The sequence below is a fragment of the Ictalurus furcatus genome, chromosome 6, assembly GCF_023375685.1.
Source record: "Ictalurus furcatus strain D&B chromosome 6, Billie_1.0, whole genome shotgun sequence".
Taxonomy (NCBI): Eukaryota; Metazoa; Chordata; class Actinopteri; order Siluriformes; family Ictaluridae; genus Ictalurus; species Ictalurus furcatus.
Window position 1 is genome coordinate 13,973,733 of NC_071260.1, and position 17,268 is coordinate 13,991,000.

General features: G+C 37.6%; 1 protein-coding gene across 1 annotated transcript in view; it reads left to right on the forward strand.

Moving 5' to 3' along the window:
- The window catches only part of st6gal2a (ST6 beta-galactosamide alpha-2,6-sialyltranferase 2a), a 50,645-nt gene that overhangs the window by 30,597 nt on the left and 2,780 nt on the right, over window positions 1-17,268 (forward strand). The window contains exons 4-6 of the mRNA XM_053626597.1: window positions 10,044-10,141; window positions 10,998-11,099; window positions 17,086-17,260. Coding sequence (XP_053482572.1) covers window positions 10,044-10,141; window positions 10,998-11,099; window positions 17,086-17,260 — 375 coding nt within the window. The remainder of the gene's footprint in view (window positions 1-10,043; window positions 10,142-10,997; window positions 11,100-17,085; window positions 17,261-17,268) is intronic.

Below are 17,268 nucleotides of genomic sequence, written 5' to 3' on the forward strand. Positions count from 1 at the left end.
AGCCCACAAAGTAACAACTTTATCAGCAGGCAAGGTTAAGTAAAAAAATCCTAATGCTTTCATAAAATGTAAAACCGCAATGGGCGTGTGCAGGTTCATGCTGTGACATCAGTGGTTTTAAAATATGCATTTTACATCTACATAAAAATGGAGTTTTAACAATTCTGCCCCTTAGAGGGTGGTTTGGAAAGTTTTGTGTGGCTGGGAGGTTTTTTTTGTTTATTGTTTTCAAAAATATCTATATAAGTGTGGACTTTCTAACTGACTTACTTGTGACTTATTGACTGTCTGACTGAATGTTTGACTTGCATATGTAAGGAATTATGTACAGATATATTTACTGAATTACTTATGTACTGACTTACTATCTTACTTTCAGAGTTATGCCTGGTTTACATATACTCCGTTTGCAGTGCATATTGCAGTACGTATACGGTGCAGAAGCAGCAATCACCATTGTGCTTTCACATAAGACGCGTTTGCAGTGCACTACTGATCTGCGGCGGAATACATTCAGAAAAGGAGATGAAGGTGAAGGAGATGAAGGTGGAGGGTGACAGGACTTGTGAATGAAGTTTAGAGCAACACAGTACAGTAATACAATCTTTCATAGATGAATTGATATTTAAACACAATAAATATAAATAACATAATATTCCATTCATTACATCTATGTATATTGCATTGCTCAAGCAAATGGCAAAACATTTAAACATGGTACTTCTCTTAAGTGAGCAGGTAGTATTATAAACATTTTAATATGAAAACTTACCATCCACACAAACAGCTGAGGAAACTGCCTCCCATGTCTTTACTTTTGCATTTAAATCTTTATTCAGGAAATCCTGTGCATGAATCCTGTGCATGTCAAACGCAACTTTCTCCCTTGATTGACGCTTTCTGCTGAGATGCAAGTGATTCTCACCCCCTGCTCCCCACCTACGCACAATATAAAAAATACAAAAAAATCTATTTCACATTAAAATATATACTTTAGCTCTAATTTCGCATTACTTATTTTTGCAACTCCTGGTCAGCGTTTTGGTTTTCTTTGCTTTACCCCGGGCTTAAAGTAATAAGATGCCTGTGAAAAACAGTAGTATACTGTAATTATATGCATTTATGGTGAAATGACTACATTTTCGTGTCAGTCCGTGTTCATTTTGACCACCAGCACAGCAAAAATAGACTTGGTGAGGAAACGATTGTAGCATCCGTGTGCAGTGTGAATGCTCTAACCTTTTAACATGGGCACGGGGGGGAACACACCGCAAACGGAGTATGTGTGAACTTACGGATTTACTTCCTGACTGACTGATTTACTAGTTTATTACCTTTAAAACTCTTGGTATCGAAGTCAAAATTCTGGTGTCATGATCGCCCCAGAGAAAGAGATGAAATTTGCTTGTTTGTTAGCTCTGCTGCTGTTCTGTAAACACAGGTGTGTCTGTTTATTAAGAATTCTTGTAAAGAGAATTAGGCAATGGAAAGGACTTTTTTCCAGGCCTTGCAGTAAACCAGTATTGATAAACATGAAACAGTGTTGATTCACATAAAACAAACATGCAGGCCTGTGGTATGCAGGATGGTTTTAGTAACAACGTAACCTATTTCCTTGTTTTGAATTAAAAGTTTTGAACATTGTGAGCAAATGTTTTCTGACATACAGTATCTCACAAAAGTGAGTACACCCCTCACATTTTTGTAAATATTTGATTATATCTTTTCATGTGACAACACTGAAGAAATGACACTTTGCTACAATGTAAAGTAGTGAGTGTACAGCTTGTGTAACAGTGTAAATTTACAGTCCCCTCAAAATAACTCAACACACAGCCATTAATGTCTAAACCACTGGCAACAAAAGTGAGTACACCCCTAAGTAAAAATGTCCAAATTGGGCCCAAACTGTCACTATTTTGTGTGGCCACCATTATTTTCCAGCACTGCCTTAACCCTCTTGGGCATGGAGTTCACCAGAGCTTCACAGGTTGCCACTGGAGTCCTCTTCCACCTCTCCATGATGACATCACGGAGCTGGTGGATGTTAGAGACCTTGTGCTCCTCCACCATCCGTTTGAGGATGCCCCACAGATGCTCAATAGGGTTTAGGCCTGGAGACATGCTTGGCCAGTCCATCACCTTCACCCTCAGCTTCTTTAGCAAGGCAGTGGTCATCTTGGAGGTGTGTTTGGGGTCGTTATCATGCTGGAATAATGCATACTGATCATGCTCTGCTTCAGTATGTCACAGTTCATGTTGGGATTCATGGTTCCCTCAATGAATAGCCGTATGAGTGCTGCCAGTATTGCTGCAGAGGTTGAAGGGGTGGGGGGTCAGCCTGTCAGTGCTCAGACCATACGCCGCACACTGCATCAAATTGGTCTGCATGGCTGTCGTCCCAGAAGGAAGCCTCTTCTAAAGATGATGCACAAGAAAGCTGGCATACAGTTTGCTGAAGACAAGTAGACTAAGGACATGGATTATGAGACCAAGATAATCTTATTTGGTTCAGATGGTGACAAGTGTGTTTGGCGGCAACCAGGTGAGGAGTACAAAGACAAGTGTGTCTTGCCTACAGTCAAGCATGGTGGTGGGAGTGTCATGGTCTGGGGCTGCATGAATGCTGCCGGCACTGAGGAGCTACAGTTCATTGAGGGAACCATGAATGCCAACATGTACTGTGACATACTGAAGCAGAGCATGATCCCCTCCCTTCGGTTACTTGGCCGCAGTCCAGTATTCCAGCATGATAACAACCCCAAACACACCTCCAAAACGACCACTGCCTTGCTAAAGAAGCTGAGGGTGAAGGTGATGGTCTAAACCCTATTGAGCATCTGTGGGGCATTCTCAAATGGAAGGTGGAGGAGCACAAGGTCTCTAACATCCACCGACTCCGTGATGTCGTCATGGAGGAGTGGAAGAGGACTCCAGTGGCAACCTGTGAAGCTCTGGTGAACTCCATGCCCAAGAGGGTTAAGGCAGTGCTGGAAAATAATGGTGGCCACACAAAATATTGACACTTTGGGCCCAATTTGGACATTTTCACTTAGGGGTGTACTCACTTTTGTTGCCAGCGGTTTAGACATTAATGGCTGTGTGTTGAGTTATTTTGAGGGGACAGCAAATGTACACTGTTACACAAACTGTACACTCACTACTTTACATTGTAGCAAAGTGTCATTTCTTCAGTGGTTTCACATGAAAAGTTATAATGAAATATTTACAAAAATGTGAGGGGTGTACTCACTTTTGTGAGATACTGTATAAACATTATTTAAATTTTTTTAAATGTATACAGTGATTGCTCAGTGGTTAAGGCACTTAACGATCTCTACTCCAGTATGTAACTATACTGTACTTGTATATACACTCACAGAGCACTTTATTAAGAACTCTATACTAATACTGGGTAGGGCCTCCCTTTGCTCTCAAAACAGCCTCAGTTCATCGTGGCACGGGTTCCACAAGATTTTGGAAACATTCGTTTGAGATTCTGGTCCATGTTGACATGATTGCATCACACAAATCCTGCAGATCTTTTTAGTTTATTTTTTAGACATGCTGTGACCTTTCTACCACATCCCAAAGCTGTTCTACTGGATTCAGATCCAGTGACGGGGAAAGGCACTGAAGAACACCGAGCTCATTGTCATGTTCATGAAACCAGTTTGAAAAGAATTTGGCTTTATGACATGGTGCTTTATCATACTGGAAATGGTCATTTCCAGTGCTCAATGCTCAAATAGGCTTTGGCATTCATGTGATGATTGATTGGTCATAAATGGCCCAAAGTGTGTCAAGAAAACATTCCTCACACCATTACACCACCTCCCCCAGCCTGGACTGGTGACATAAGGCAGGCTTGGTCGATGGATTCATGCTGTTGGCGCCAAATTCTGACCCTACCATCTGCCTCAGCAGAAATTGAGATTCATCAGACCAAGCTATGTTTTTCCAGTCTTCAACTGTCCAGTTTTGGTGAGCCTGTGCCCACTGCAGCTTCAGCTTTCTGTTCTTAGCTGACAGAAGTGGAACCTGATGAGGTCATCCAGTTGTTGTAGCCAATCCGCTTCAAGGTTCAACTAGTTGTGCATTCTGAGATACTTTTCTGCTCACCACAATTGTACAGAGTGGTTATCTGTCAGCTCGAACAAGTTTGGCCATTCTCCGTTGATCTCTCTCATCAACAAGGCGTTTCCGTCTGCATGAAAATCCCAGATGATCAGCAGTTATAGAAATACTCAGTACCAGCCCATCTGGCACCAACAATCTGATGGTTGATGTGAGTATTACCCGAAGCTGCTGGCCTGTTTCTGCATGATTTTATGCATTGAATTGCTGCCACACATTTGGCTGATTTAGAGAATTGCATGAATGAGTATATGTAAAGGTGTTCCTAATAAAGTGCTCAGTGAATGTATGATATTAAAGCTTACATTTTCCCAGCATTTTGCTTTATATACATTATAATCTGAGCTAGTCTTAAAGTTTTGTTTAGTAAATCTAACACTTTTCACAATTTCCATCTTCAGCACCAGTCCTTCAATGTGACATTATACAATGTACAATGTAACATTATAACCAATGAAATTATTTTTTTTAAAAATGCAGATAAAATTTCAGAATTACTTTGGTGTATAAATGCCTAGATAATGTTTTTAAAAGTGCAGCAATTCATTTTCATCCAAATGATTTGAAACCTGCTTTATTGAGTATAGTGTTTAATACCTATATCTCAAAAATGTAACACTGTAACACTGTCTGTGACACTGATGACAGGAATTCATTATGGAAACTTAAAATTTAAAAACACAAATCTGGACAGAGACTGTTGCATGTTTATTTTGTTTTCAGCAAAAGTTTAATGGTAGGGTGAAACTGATTCAAATTTTGGCATCACCACTATTCATTCATTCATTCATATTCAGTAACCACTTTATCCTCATGGTAGATCCAGAGCCTATCCCAGGAATAATGAGTACAAGGTGGGTGAATTTGCCCCAGATGGGATGTCAGACCATAATATTACTGTACAATAATATGTACCGGCTGATATTGCGACACTGAGTAACAAAGCAGGGGAAGCGGGCATAGCTGAAGGCATGTCTGCTTTCCATGAAGGTGTCCAAAATTTAAGGAAGTCCTAATTAAATAGAGAGTTAAATGGTTTGTTGTTAATTGTTATGATCTAATTCTGTCTGTGTGTGTTAGTGTTCTTTTGATGGCATTTTCAGCTATGTGACATAGACCTACTATTCTATTGTTACAGTATACTTAAGAGTGGCCTATGAGGCATTCCTCATATTTGGGAATCTACAATGCCAGTTTTTTGTGATGTTTTTTTTTTTTAAAAAAACTTTTTCTTGAAAATCTTTACATACAGCATGGAGTCTTCTTCTGTCATGCTTGATGAGATTGGAGAATACAAAGGAAGGAATCTGAAAACACTCTTCAATACACAATCTCTCCAGATCCTTCAGGATCCCCTCTGGTAGACACTCCTCTTTAAATCACTCCACAGGTTTTCACTGAGGTTTAATTCAGGAGACTGGGATGGTCATGGCCAAAGCTTGAATCTTGTGGTCATTGTGGATGTTTGGATCAGTGTCTAGATGGAAGATCCCACCATGACTTATAACTTCCTGTGAAAGGCTAAATCATAAATTAACCCAACATCCCAACCCCACTAACAGTGGGTATTACTGCTATTTTCTGTTTTGACCATCCTTCTTTTTACAGTTTCATCTTTATCTGGGGTGGCAATCATTCTGGAGCTGACTGTAACTAAACGTGTCCATTTGAGATCAAGTTAACATTTTAGCATAATTTCAGGCAAATGTGTAATGACTGAAGTATGCAGTTTTAATAAACTATGACCATGAACTTTTATTTGTTCACTGCATTGGCCTGTAAACTGAAGGCAAATTTTAATGCAAACTGAATGCAAATCTAATTCACCAAACATGTCTAGCCTGAAAGGTTATAATGCAGTTAAGGGGAAATAATGTGAGTTTCTATTAAATGTTTTCAGTTATCTTTCTGTGGAAGCAGGGAGCTTGAGAAACTGTAGAACTGTCTTACTGACCTCTTTTCTTGACTGAATTTGGCTTTGCTCTCCTTTGCCTGCTTACGTTAGTGTTTCAGATTGTGGGATCCTCATGCCCTTTGCTATTATCCTGGGGCCTTTGGGTGCATGGTGCCAGCCTTGGCACCCACAGTAGCAGAGCGACATTTCAATGGGCAATGGAAGTGAAATTGTTTCCATGACAACGGCCCAACTCTCTTTGTTCCTCCCTTAAACATGTAGTGTGCCATTTCAGGAGTCACTCCATATTGATATTCCAACTTCATCATGACCCTTTACATAAAGAGATGAACGAGAATGTATGTCTGTCAGCCAGTCACTCCTTATACTTTTAAGCAGCAAGTTAATTTGTGCTGCGCTTCATGGATTTCCATGTGTCTCTTTCTATTAGTATACTAACTGTTTAGGATTTGTGCAGTGTTCTCTGAATCAAGTTTGTTTACAGTACATATTCTATTGCCATTAATGACATGTCCTGAATATGTGTGCACTGTATATTTATGAAGAGCTGATAGGCCTGTGGTTCTCTTAAGCCTATTAGACCTGCTCACATCTCAAAATAATTCCTATGCCATGCTTGGCTTTTCCTCCCTCCTTTCTCGGTGGCTTAAACCACTTAAGAATAATGAGGAAAGCCATCAACAGCACAGCCAAGAGTAGACATGAGAGGGCTTCCAATGAGGGCAAAGATACATGCAGAGAGCAACACTGAATCTAATATATTTCTGCAGACTGATAAATTGAGCAACAGTCTAGTTCAGTGAAGTATCATTGGCAGTGATTTTAATCAATATTAGCCCTCGTTGCCTCAAACATTGGCTCTAAACATCATTTGAGTATCCACAGAAAAAAGGTGTTTTTCTGCCACTTAGTGGTCATAAATTTGTGTTTAATAGCATTGCTCTTCTATGAACTCTCCTTTTACTTTGGGCTTTTTGCTTTTAAGGAAAAAAACAGTAAATACCTCCATGTCCGAGTAGGAAAGGTTTGTAATGGCCCACTAACTCTCAAAATTGCTCACACAACACCAGTACATCTGCCCTACATTACTCCACACTCCTGTATTACAACCATTAACTCTATCTGCACTGCTGACAAATGAGAAAACAAAATATAGCCCAATCATTTCATGTTCAGCCTGAGAAAAATGGACCATGCATTTTATTTTTTATTTTTATTTTATTTATTTATTTATTTATATTGCCCCAGCAGTTGTGAAGCTGCTGGTCTTCATATACAGTCGGGTCCATAAGTATTTGGACAGTGACTCAATTTTCATAATTTGCCCTCTGAACACCACCATAATGTATTTGAAATGGATCACTGAAGATGTGATTGAAATGTAGACTTTCAGCTTTATTTCAAAGGATTTAAAACTGTTTAGGAATTTCAGCCATTTGTTTACATGGTCCCTCCATTTTCACAGGCTCAAACGTAATTGAACAGTCGACTGATAAGCAGTTTCATGGCCTGTTTCTTTGTTATTTCATGACAAATTAAGGAGATAAAAGGTCTGGAGTTGATTCCAAGCATTGCATTTGTATTTTGTAGCTGTTCATAGGAACTATGTGGGCCAAAATGGTGTTGATTTCAAGTGAAGGATAAAACAAAACAGACCTATCAGAGAGATGGCAGAAACTTTAGGAGTGGCCAAATCAACAATTTAGTACATTCTTAAAAAGAAGGAATGAACTGACATGCTCAGCAACAGCAAAAGGTCTGGAAGACCACAGAGGACAACTAAAGTCTTTCCTTGGTGCAGAAAAACCCCTACACAACATCTAGGCAAATCAAGAACACTCGAGGAGGTAGGTGTATCAAAGTTTACAATCAAGAGATGCCTTCATGAATATAAATACAGAGAGATTACCCGAAGAGTATAGAGCTATGCTTTCTGCTCAGATTCAGTCAAATGCTGCAAAACTGATAGGACAGCGCTTTACAGTACAGATGGATAATGACCCAAAACATAACATGAACACAAACCCAAGAGCTTCTTAAGGCAAAGAAATAGAAACTTCTTAAATGGCTGAGTCCGACACCTAACCTCAACCCAACTGAGCATGCTTTTCATTTACTGAAGACAAAACTGAAGGCAGAAAGACCCACAAACAAGCAGCAACTGAAGGCAGCTGCAGTAAAGGCCTGGCAAAGCATCAAAGCAAATAATGAGGAGGAAACTCATCATTTGGTGATGCCCAAGGGTTTCAGACTTCAGGCAGCCACTGAGTGCAAAAGATTTGCATCCAAGTATTAAAAATAATACTGAAATCTGTGTTAAAACCCGTCTGTATTGGCATTCACCACTATTTCTTCAATTTCAGTGTTTGATCACTAGAGGGAACCGTTGTCTATTTAGTCTACATAGGATTGAGCGTTTGAACATGGCATTACTGTGTATTTCAGATGTAAAGTGTGCAAACCCAGAAATTAATGAAAAATGGTGGGGAAGCGCATCTCTACTTTCATCTCTTTGTCTGAATCATGGCCACTCTAAACATGATGAATGTGGCATGTTCACTGAATAGCAATACATTGGTTAACATCCCACATTCATCATGTTTATATTGACTCTGAAGATCACCTTCCAATAACTCACCTATTAGTCATTCATACGTCATTTGTTTTTTTCCCTGCCTCTTTGGTATTTTAATTTGTTCAAAGGTAAAAACAGTAAAAGCCTGGCCCACTTTATTGCTGGAAATTGAATGAGGCAAACTTGCTGATTTAGAGTAAGGCAGGAATATCCGTGCCTTACTCTAAACATCTGAATATCTGTGCAGCCGTGTGGTTATGTGCTCGTCTTGATCAGGTTTGAATGAGACTTTGAAATGGAAAAAACTACTTTTAAATGAGCTTCCCTGCAGGTGATGATGGTGAAGTCTCTGCCTTACATATCCTAATTAATAAGTCCTAATTTTTTTGCCCCATCTATTTGTCACATTGTAATGTTGTTCTATAGATTATTCTCTACTGTAGCAGTAGAAAAGACGCCTTACTTATGGAGTATATTTTACATTTTGAGCTCAAACATACAGGTACATTGATGGTTTTATTTATTTATTTTTTAATGTAAATAGGGCAATCCTTTCTACAACACACTGATTTGAAAATTATCAGCACCCTTACGATTAATATTTTGTGTTGTCTGTCCTGGCAGAACTCTTCAAGTCTCTTCGTGTGATGTCTAACAAGGTTGGAGACGCATGTCTTATGAACTTGGTCCACTCCTTCAGGACATTAAATCAGTCTTTTGTATTCTTAGCTTTGTATATGTGGACTTTGTGTTTCTTTAACAATTTCTGTGTTGATGTGGAAGTAAGTTTGGCCTATCATCTTATTGAAACGTTCTAACTATGGCCATGTCTGAAGCTCCTGGCAGAGGCAACCAAGGTTTGATCGGTAATGTCCTGGTAGTTAGCAGAATTCATAATGCCATCATAAACACTGAACCTCCAGCGAGGTGCTAGATATTTGCACTGACTCATTTGCATGTGTTTGGAAAACTGACATTTTGTACTGATGACACAAGGATCTTTTTATTTCATTTTGTTTAAGTCTATTGGTCCAAACTCTTTATAACGTGGTCCGTCTGAATACTCGATTCTGGTTGGCTGGAAGGTGTGCATTCAAACCGTATAATATACAGGTAGTTCCAGTCAGTTTAATCACAAGGGCTTACATATAGGCTCTACTGTCGACATATTGCCACTAAAGTAGTGTTTTAAAGTAGACTGGAAAATTCACACAAGAACCTGAAATAAAAACATTTTTTTTTTAAACTTCTGAATCACTTTTTAAAAATTTTGCGGCTTTAAAACACCACGATTCATTAAGGTGCTGTACATGTTTTATGAGGGAGTTTAAAATACAACACATGCTCAAACGTGTGGGTATATAACACTTAATTAAAATAAAATAAGGGATTATTATATGGATTTTGCTTTTCTAGATTCCCATGATGCTGTTCTGAGGTTTAATTCAGCCCCTACCAAAGGTTATGAAAGAGACGTTGGGAATAAGACTACCATTCGTGTAATCAACTCCCAGGTAAGATCATGCTTACACTTGTTGGTTTCACTGGGTTTGTTTTTTTTTAAATGTGTGTTGTTGTTTTTTTAAATTCACAAAATAGAATGTTATTGTTCTGTGATAGACATTCCAGAAGCACAAGTATATAAGGAATAAAACACACTGGGGTGTTGTGATGTCCCAAAGTGTTTTTTTCCTCTTTACATCACAGCAATTGAGCCATTCAAGGTTACGGAACACCAGTGAGACAAGTTATTTTCCGTTATTGCTTGCCTTATAGCAGCTATATACACTCGTTCCCTCACCATCTTCTCTTTTTCCTCTCTTAAAGTTAATAAGACACAATACACAGCTTGTCAGGTTCCCAAGAAACCAGAATGTGCCACCTCGTCTGTACTGAAGACTCCAGTGTTGGGAAAACATTGTTGCAAGGCATTGACATCTGAGACCCCTTCCATAAATGTCAAATAAATGTCTCCTAAGTGAAAACTTCCCCACATCAATGTTTATACATTTCTCGTTGTTAAATTACAAATTGTTTATTAAATATAACATTAAAATGAGCATATTAATAGATGATTTGAGTCACAGCCTGTTAGAGCTGTCCTGTGATGAATCAACAACTTCTGACCAATCAGTTTGGATGATTCAGCAGCACTGTGGTATAAGTGATTTCAGTGGTTTTGCCTTTATCATAGTGTATGATGTGCAGTTATTTTGTGCAAACAACTGAGGCTTGTATGGAGACTGGATATGATTAATTAAACACATGCTTTATATGGGTTTTTATTTTGAGATGAATTTTTTTTTTTTTTTTTTTTTTTAATCTTTTTAATATTACATGTACACTGTGTTTCTTCTCTTTGCTGTATAGATCCTGGCTAACTCCAGGCACCAGTTCAACATCAGCTCACTGTACAAGAATATGACACTGGTGGCCTGGGACCCTGCGCCCTACACTGTCAACCTGCATAAAGTGAGTACTGATGTTGCTTCCATGTCACAATTTTGATCCACTAAAATAAAAGGTTTGGAAGAAATGTACCTGACATTTCTGAATTTGTTCTAAGTAAGAGACTTGAAATTCATTAATATCTTATTCTGTCTTTGGTGTCTCTCTCTTATCACATGCACACTAAAGCCTGATTGTGATATTAATCATTTTAACAGTTAGTTGAAGACGGAGATTTTCTATTTTTTATACTTCCAAGAAGGAAATGTAATGAAACTGTACTTGTTTGTATGCGTTGTGTGTGTGTGTGTGTGTGTGTGTGTGTGTGTGTGTGTGTGTGTGTGTGTGTGTGTGTAAGCTCAAGGCTACATAATGTTATGTTTTGATGATGATGTAGACATGGTGCAGTTTGTAAATCCATACTTTACTGACGAGGAAAACAATAGAAACAGCTATTTAAAGGTATGGGTTAATACTATAGAACTTGGTGCTTTTCTCACTCTTATATTCTCTCTTTTCTGACATGTCAACACTTCCCCTACTTCACTCAACCTCTGGGTTTTTTTGTTTTGTTTTGTTTTTTTCAGTTTTACAGCACGACAGATAAATCAAAACACTGCCATAGATATTTAGATCCTGATTCATTAAAGATATGCAAGTGTAAAAACTAGGAGTGGGCAATCTGCAATTTTTGTAATCTATTTTTTTAGGCTAGATCACATAAGATCCACCATTTTATCCTGTTTGGTTTTCAAGTTGGTTTTTAAGACTATTTTGTCATTTAAGTTACTGTACAGAGCAACCAAACTCATTTTCAGACAAATTTTAATAAACAGCACTTCTCAACAAAATGTAAACAATTATTTCTACAAAGAAAAAAATCAAGCATGGATACTGTATTTTTAACAATGTTAATAAATCACCTCCTACTAATGTCTTCTTTATTTATACGTGCAATAAACGGAAAGGTGATTGACAGAGGAATGAGTATTTAAATATGTTTGAAAACTGAATACATTACCTGAGTTGGTTTATTTTCAAATTGAACAGTTTCATTGTCGTGGTTTTTATTGCACTTCTTTTGGGATTCTGTGTACAGCTGAGGAATGGCAGTGTTTTATTTACATTTTTGCGACTTGGCAAGTCATAGTGAGGATAAACAATTTTAGGCTACGTCCACGTTAATCCAGATAGATCTGTTCACTGCATTTTCATTTAAAACCGCTCTCCGTGTACACTGCCGTTTTCAAACGTTTTCCAAAAATTGCTCGTCCACACTGAAACGTCTAAAAACACTTACTGTACATCCATATGCTGCACATGCGTAAAAACGTAAGAAGCTTTGGCCTGCGTCATTTCAGTCGGGCGTTGATTTAAAAAATAAAAGAAAATAAAAAAGAAACAATCTGAAGGTTGACATTAATATTTAATAACGCTATGAAACTGGATAGCAGTACATCTTCCATCATCTTGTGGTTGAACAGGTTGAATGGGTCACATGACTGCTTCACATGGCTAAAAATACATTATCGTGTTTGAAGATCTCTGTTTTTCCAGCACACACGACGACAACACACAAATTTATCCACTTGGGAGAGCGTTTTTGAAAAGCTCTGTTTTCGCTGGACAGAAAAAGATACGTTTTCAAATTTATCCAGATTTATATGGATGTAACCTTAGTAGTCTCTTTAAAACCCTTGTTTCAACCATTTTAATGGGTTTTATATTCTTGGCCAGGTACAATGGTATGGCATTAGACTTACCTGTTTTCACATAAGTAGTGCTGTTTATGGCTGCAGTGTTTTTACGCTCGCTAGCACTTACCTGGATTTTAGCACACTCCGTTTATTTTCAGGTGGTTAAACAAGTTTGCAGTGTTTCCGTGACGTGTCAGTTTTGCTTTTGCATATTTTTCAAACAACTGAGGGTTGTGCTGTATTTGTTTGGTAAAATCCATCAATTCCATATAACTGATGTTGATTTTTTTTATTCACCATACTGCTGTGTTGCCAAGCAAAACAATGAGGAAATGTAAGCTAAAGAACTGCCTACTCTTGTTTATTATTGGGTTGTTCGTGTGTTTGTCAGGAAGAACACCGGCTGGACTTGTGAATAGAGTAAAGTCTGGTTTATAAATCCATGCCTGAGCTTTTTCAGCACACTGACAAAATGTGTTTTGTGTCGCAGTACTCGAGCTCTCTTTGCAAAAATGGATCCTAGAGACATTTGACATTTAATCGTTCTCTATCTAAAATTTGTCCCACCCCGTGTAAAAATACACTCTTAATATGACTGAAGACCATTTCTGTTTTCAATACAATCATTTAAAATCTAAAAATGATGTTTTTTTTTAAATTTGCATCTTTAAGTAACATGTTTTTCACCATTATGACAGCAATAAAGTTTCATATTTAATGCATTTGCACCTCCAATTCCAGTCACATTTAAATATGAAATGTGAAAAGTTCATATTTACCTTATCAACAGCATGCACTCTGTCACGGATTTCCCCTCAGTGAGCACTTCCGGGTCACCAAACTTTGTTTAATTTTGGACACGTGTGTTTTGTTATGGTGTTTGTCTTGTCTCTGCCTCTGTCTTGTGAGGGTTGTCTCCCTCACGTGTCATCATTATTCACAGCTGTTTATGTTTTACCTTTGATTTCATTGATATTTAAACTAGAGATGCACCGATACTAAATTTCTCAGCCGATACCGATAACCGATTATTCAGAGTGATATCGGCCGATACTGATAGTTCTGCCTTCTTTTAAATGAATAATAATTAATTCCACAATTCTGAAAGAATTGCAAATAAAAACTTTATTCTCTCCATTTCAACAAGTTGTTTCACGGTAACTGGTCTCATAAACAGAAAACACATTACTCACATTAACATTCTAAAGATTAAAGTAAGATTTCTTAACTTATTGAATGCTATTAATTCATATTAACATTGACTGAATTCTAAAAAACCTCCTGTTAGTCTCACATTCACTCACCACAAACAAAAACATTTCTACTTCATCATTGAACATCAAACTGGTAATATATATATATATATATATATATATATATATATATATATATATATATATATATATAACCTTTTTTATATATTAACATTAATTGGATATGAAATATGCTACTCTACAAATATATTTCTCTCAGCTATGTATTCTTTTTTGTCAACTCATCTTCATTTAAATCTTTCAACTGTGTACTAGCGCTTTAATTCAGCGTGAGCAGCTTGGCAAAAAAAAGTTTTAGACTTGACGCCGAAACTCCCGCTTCACTGCTGCAGCGTCCAGTGTAAAATATTACCAGTGTAGAGCTTACAGAGCTTAAAGACTGCAGTTTTGTCATCATTCCACACAAGAGACATCATCTTTACACACAGCACGAAATCCGTGTGTTTTCCTGCCCTCTTTTGATTGACAGGATATAATCGGCCCGAACATCAAATTTTTTAAACTATCGTCCAGTGACCCATAGCGTGAAAAATAGCCTTTATCGGCTGATACATCGGTGCAACTCTAGTTTAAACCCTCGTTTGTCTTTGTTCTGGGCGAAGTATTGCGTTTCTGTTGCCGCCAGAGCCATACCAAAGCTTTTGATCTTTGTCCTCATTTCCCAGTACTTTAATCCTGTTCTCGCCCTCGTTTCTTGGTTTCTTATCTCTGCCCTATTTATGCCCGCTTGTAGATCGCCTGACCCTGTGCCTGCTTTTTGACTACATTTTTGCCTATCGATCGTTACATGACACATTCTCATGTCTACACGCTTTCATTTTGCGAGAATATTACAGGGTTTCTACGGGTCCTCAAAATGTCTTAAATTCCTTAATGTAAAAAAATAAGTCCTTAATTAGCATTAAAATGTCTTAAATTCACGTTTCAAAGGTCTTTAAATTGCAACCGTACCGACACCGTAAAGCAGATTTAGATTTTATTTTCGCTTGTCACTGTTGGTGGTTGAAATGGTAAACCCGTGTGACTGTGTGCAGCTCATCAGTGTTCTAGAGTGGCTCGGTTCACAGTAACTGCTGCTCCACATCAACTTCTGTGCCTGTCTCTGTCTGTGCTGTGAGTTTGAGTCGCTTTTAACATGCATTTAGACACAACACATGTCATATTCGTTTTGGTTTTACATTAGTGTAATCTCAATCATTTTTCTGTGCAGAGGTCAACAGTATTTCACCTGATTGGTAATGAAAAGAGAATTTTAAAACACTGTTGCCAACTAAAAGGAGGTCTTCCTGCAGTTTTCTGCCAAAATAAAAGCCAGAAGGTCTAACACATAAAAGTGAATTAAGTCAGAAATGTATTACTATTTGTACCCAAATAAAAATGTATTATTCAGTGCAATACTAATATTACTAAATAGCAAAGTTTTTTTTTTTTTATATGTATATTTTCTTCTTTACAAACTTTTCTGTAGATTTATAACACTACCCTGGCGTAAATACAATTTTTTTTTTTTTTATAATTACAAAAAAAACTAGTAAACACTGCGGGGAGGGGGTTTCTAATACAGCTGCTGGGTAGTGATGGTAAATTTGACATCTTTCACTCTTCTGACTGCCATAATCCATCTCTCTCTGTATATTTTTTCCTTTCTTGGAAAGTCATGGGAAGGAAATACTGGATATTTTCTTTCTTTCACTGAAGCAAATGTTAATGCAAAAAATATATTTGCTATGGTCTCCCATATACCTCTATAGAAGTTTACCCTGCTATAGTTTACTTAAACCCAGAAATGGATGTATATGCATGAACACAATCCGTTATAGCTGATGTATCGTATAGCATGATTGAAGTGACGAGCAGGTCTTCAATTTTTTTTTGGAAATGTCTTGAATATGGATTAATGCATAAATAAATGCATGCATATACAATGCTTTGCAAATATATTCAACCCTTTAAAAGTCAGCAGATTCATTTGGATTACAAATGACACTGACACAGATTGTTCCAGTCAGTATTCCTATTGCAGCCCAATATGCAAATGGTCCAAATTCACTATTTGTCAGCATATCTAATAAAAAAAAATTTTAACTGAAAATGCTGCTTGTGCTAAGTATTCAACTCCTTCAGACGAGCACTTGGTAGAACTACCTTTTGCTGCAATAATAGTTTTAAGACTGTTGAGGTAAGTTCCTACCAGATTTACACCATTTTTTTTTTTTTCATATCCAGTTAATGTTTGGGGGTGATTTCTGCCCATTCTGACTGATTTGCTCCAGGTTCTTCAGTTTGGTTGGATGTTCTTGGATGACTGTGGTTTTGCTTCCTAATGGAAGTCAGATCTAGACTTTGACTTGGCCACTAGAGAACATTCACCTTTTAATCAATCCTCCATTGCTTTGTCATTGTGTTTGGGAACACTGTCCTACTGAAACTGTGAAGTTTCAGCCAAACTTAAAATTTTTAAGCAGACTAAAATGGGTTCTCTTGTAATATCCCCCTGTATTTTGCTCCATCCATTCTCCCTTCAGTTTTGACCAGATTCTCAGGTTCTGAGGTTGAAAAACATCCCCAGAACATGATGTTGCCAACTCCATATTTCACCAGGGATGAGGTTAATTGAGGTATTGCCTGCGTTAGGTTTGCACTACACACTGTTTTGAAACTTGCCCAAATAAAGTATCTCAATATTGGTCTCCTCATACCAAAAAAAAAAAACATCTTCACTGGGTCACTCTCATACTTTAATATGGCTCTTCTTGAGCAGTGGTTTCTTTCTAGCCACCCTTTCATATAGTCTGAAATACAACTACTAACAGGAAGAATATGTGTATTTATCATTTGTTATTCAGACAATTTTGATAAATTCAAGCCATTAATTTTGATGTGAACTCTGTTTTTCTAGACAAATAAGACATAGGAAATGTTCTCAGTACATTTAAAAAGTCTGCTGTATTGCAAAAGTTTAACAGATATTAGTGACTTGATAATAGAGAATAAAGAACTAACTGGAATCAAATTAAATTCTGTATATTTTGTGTTCAGTGGTATAAGAACCCGGACTACAACCTGTTCACTCCCTACATGAAGTACAGGAAGCAGTTTCCTGATCAGCCTTTCTACATTCTGCACCCCAAGTTTATCTGGCAACTATGGGACGTGATTCAGGCCAACACCCTGGAGAACATTCAGCCCAATCCACCTTCATCAGGGTTCATTGGTAAGACA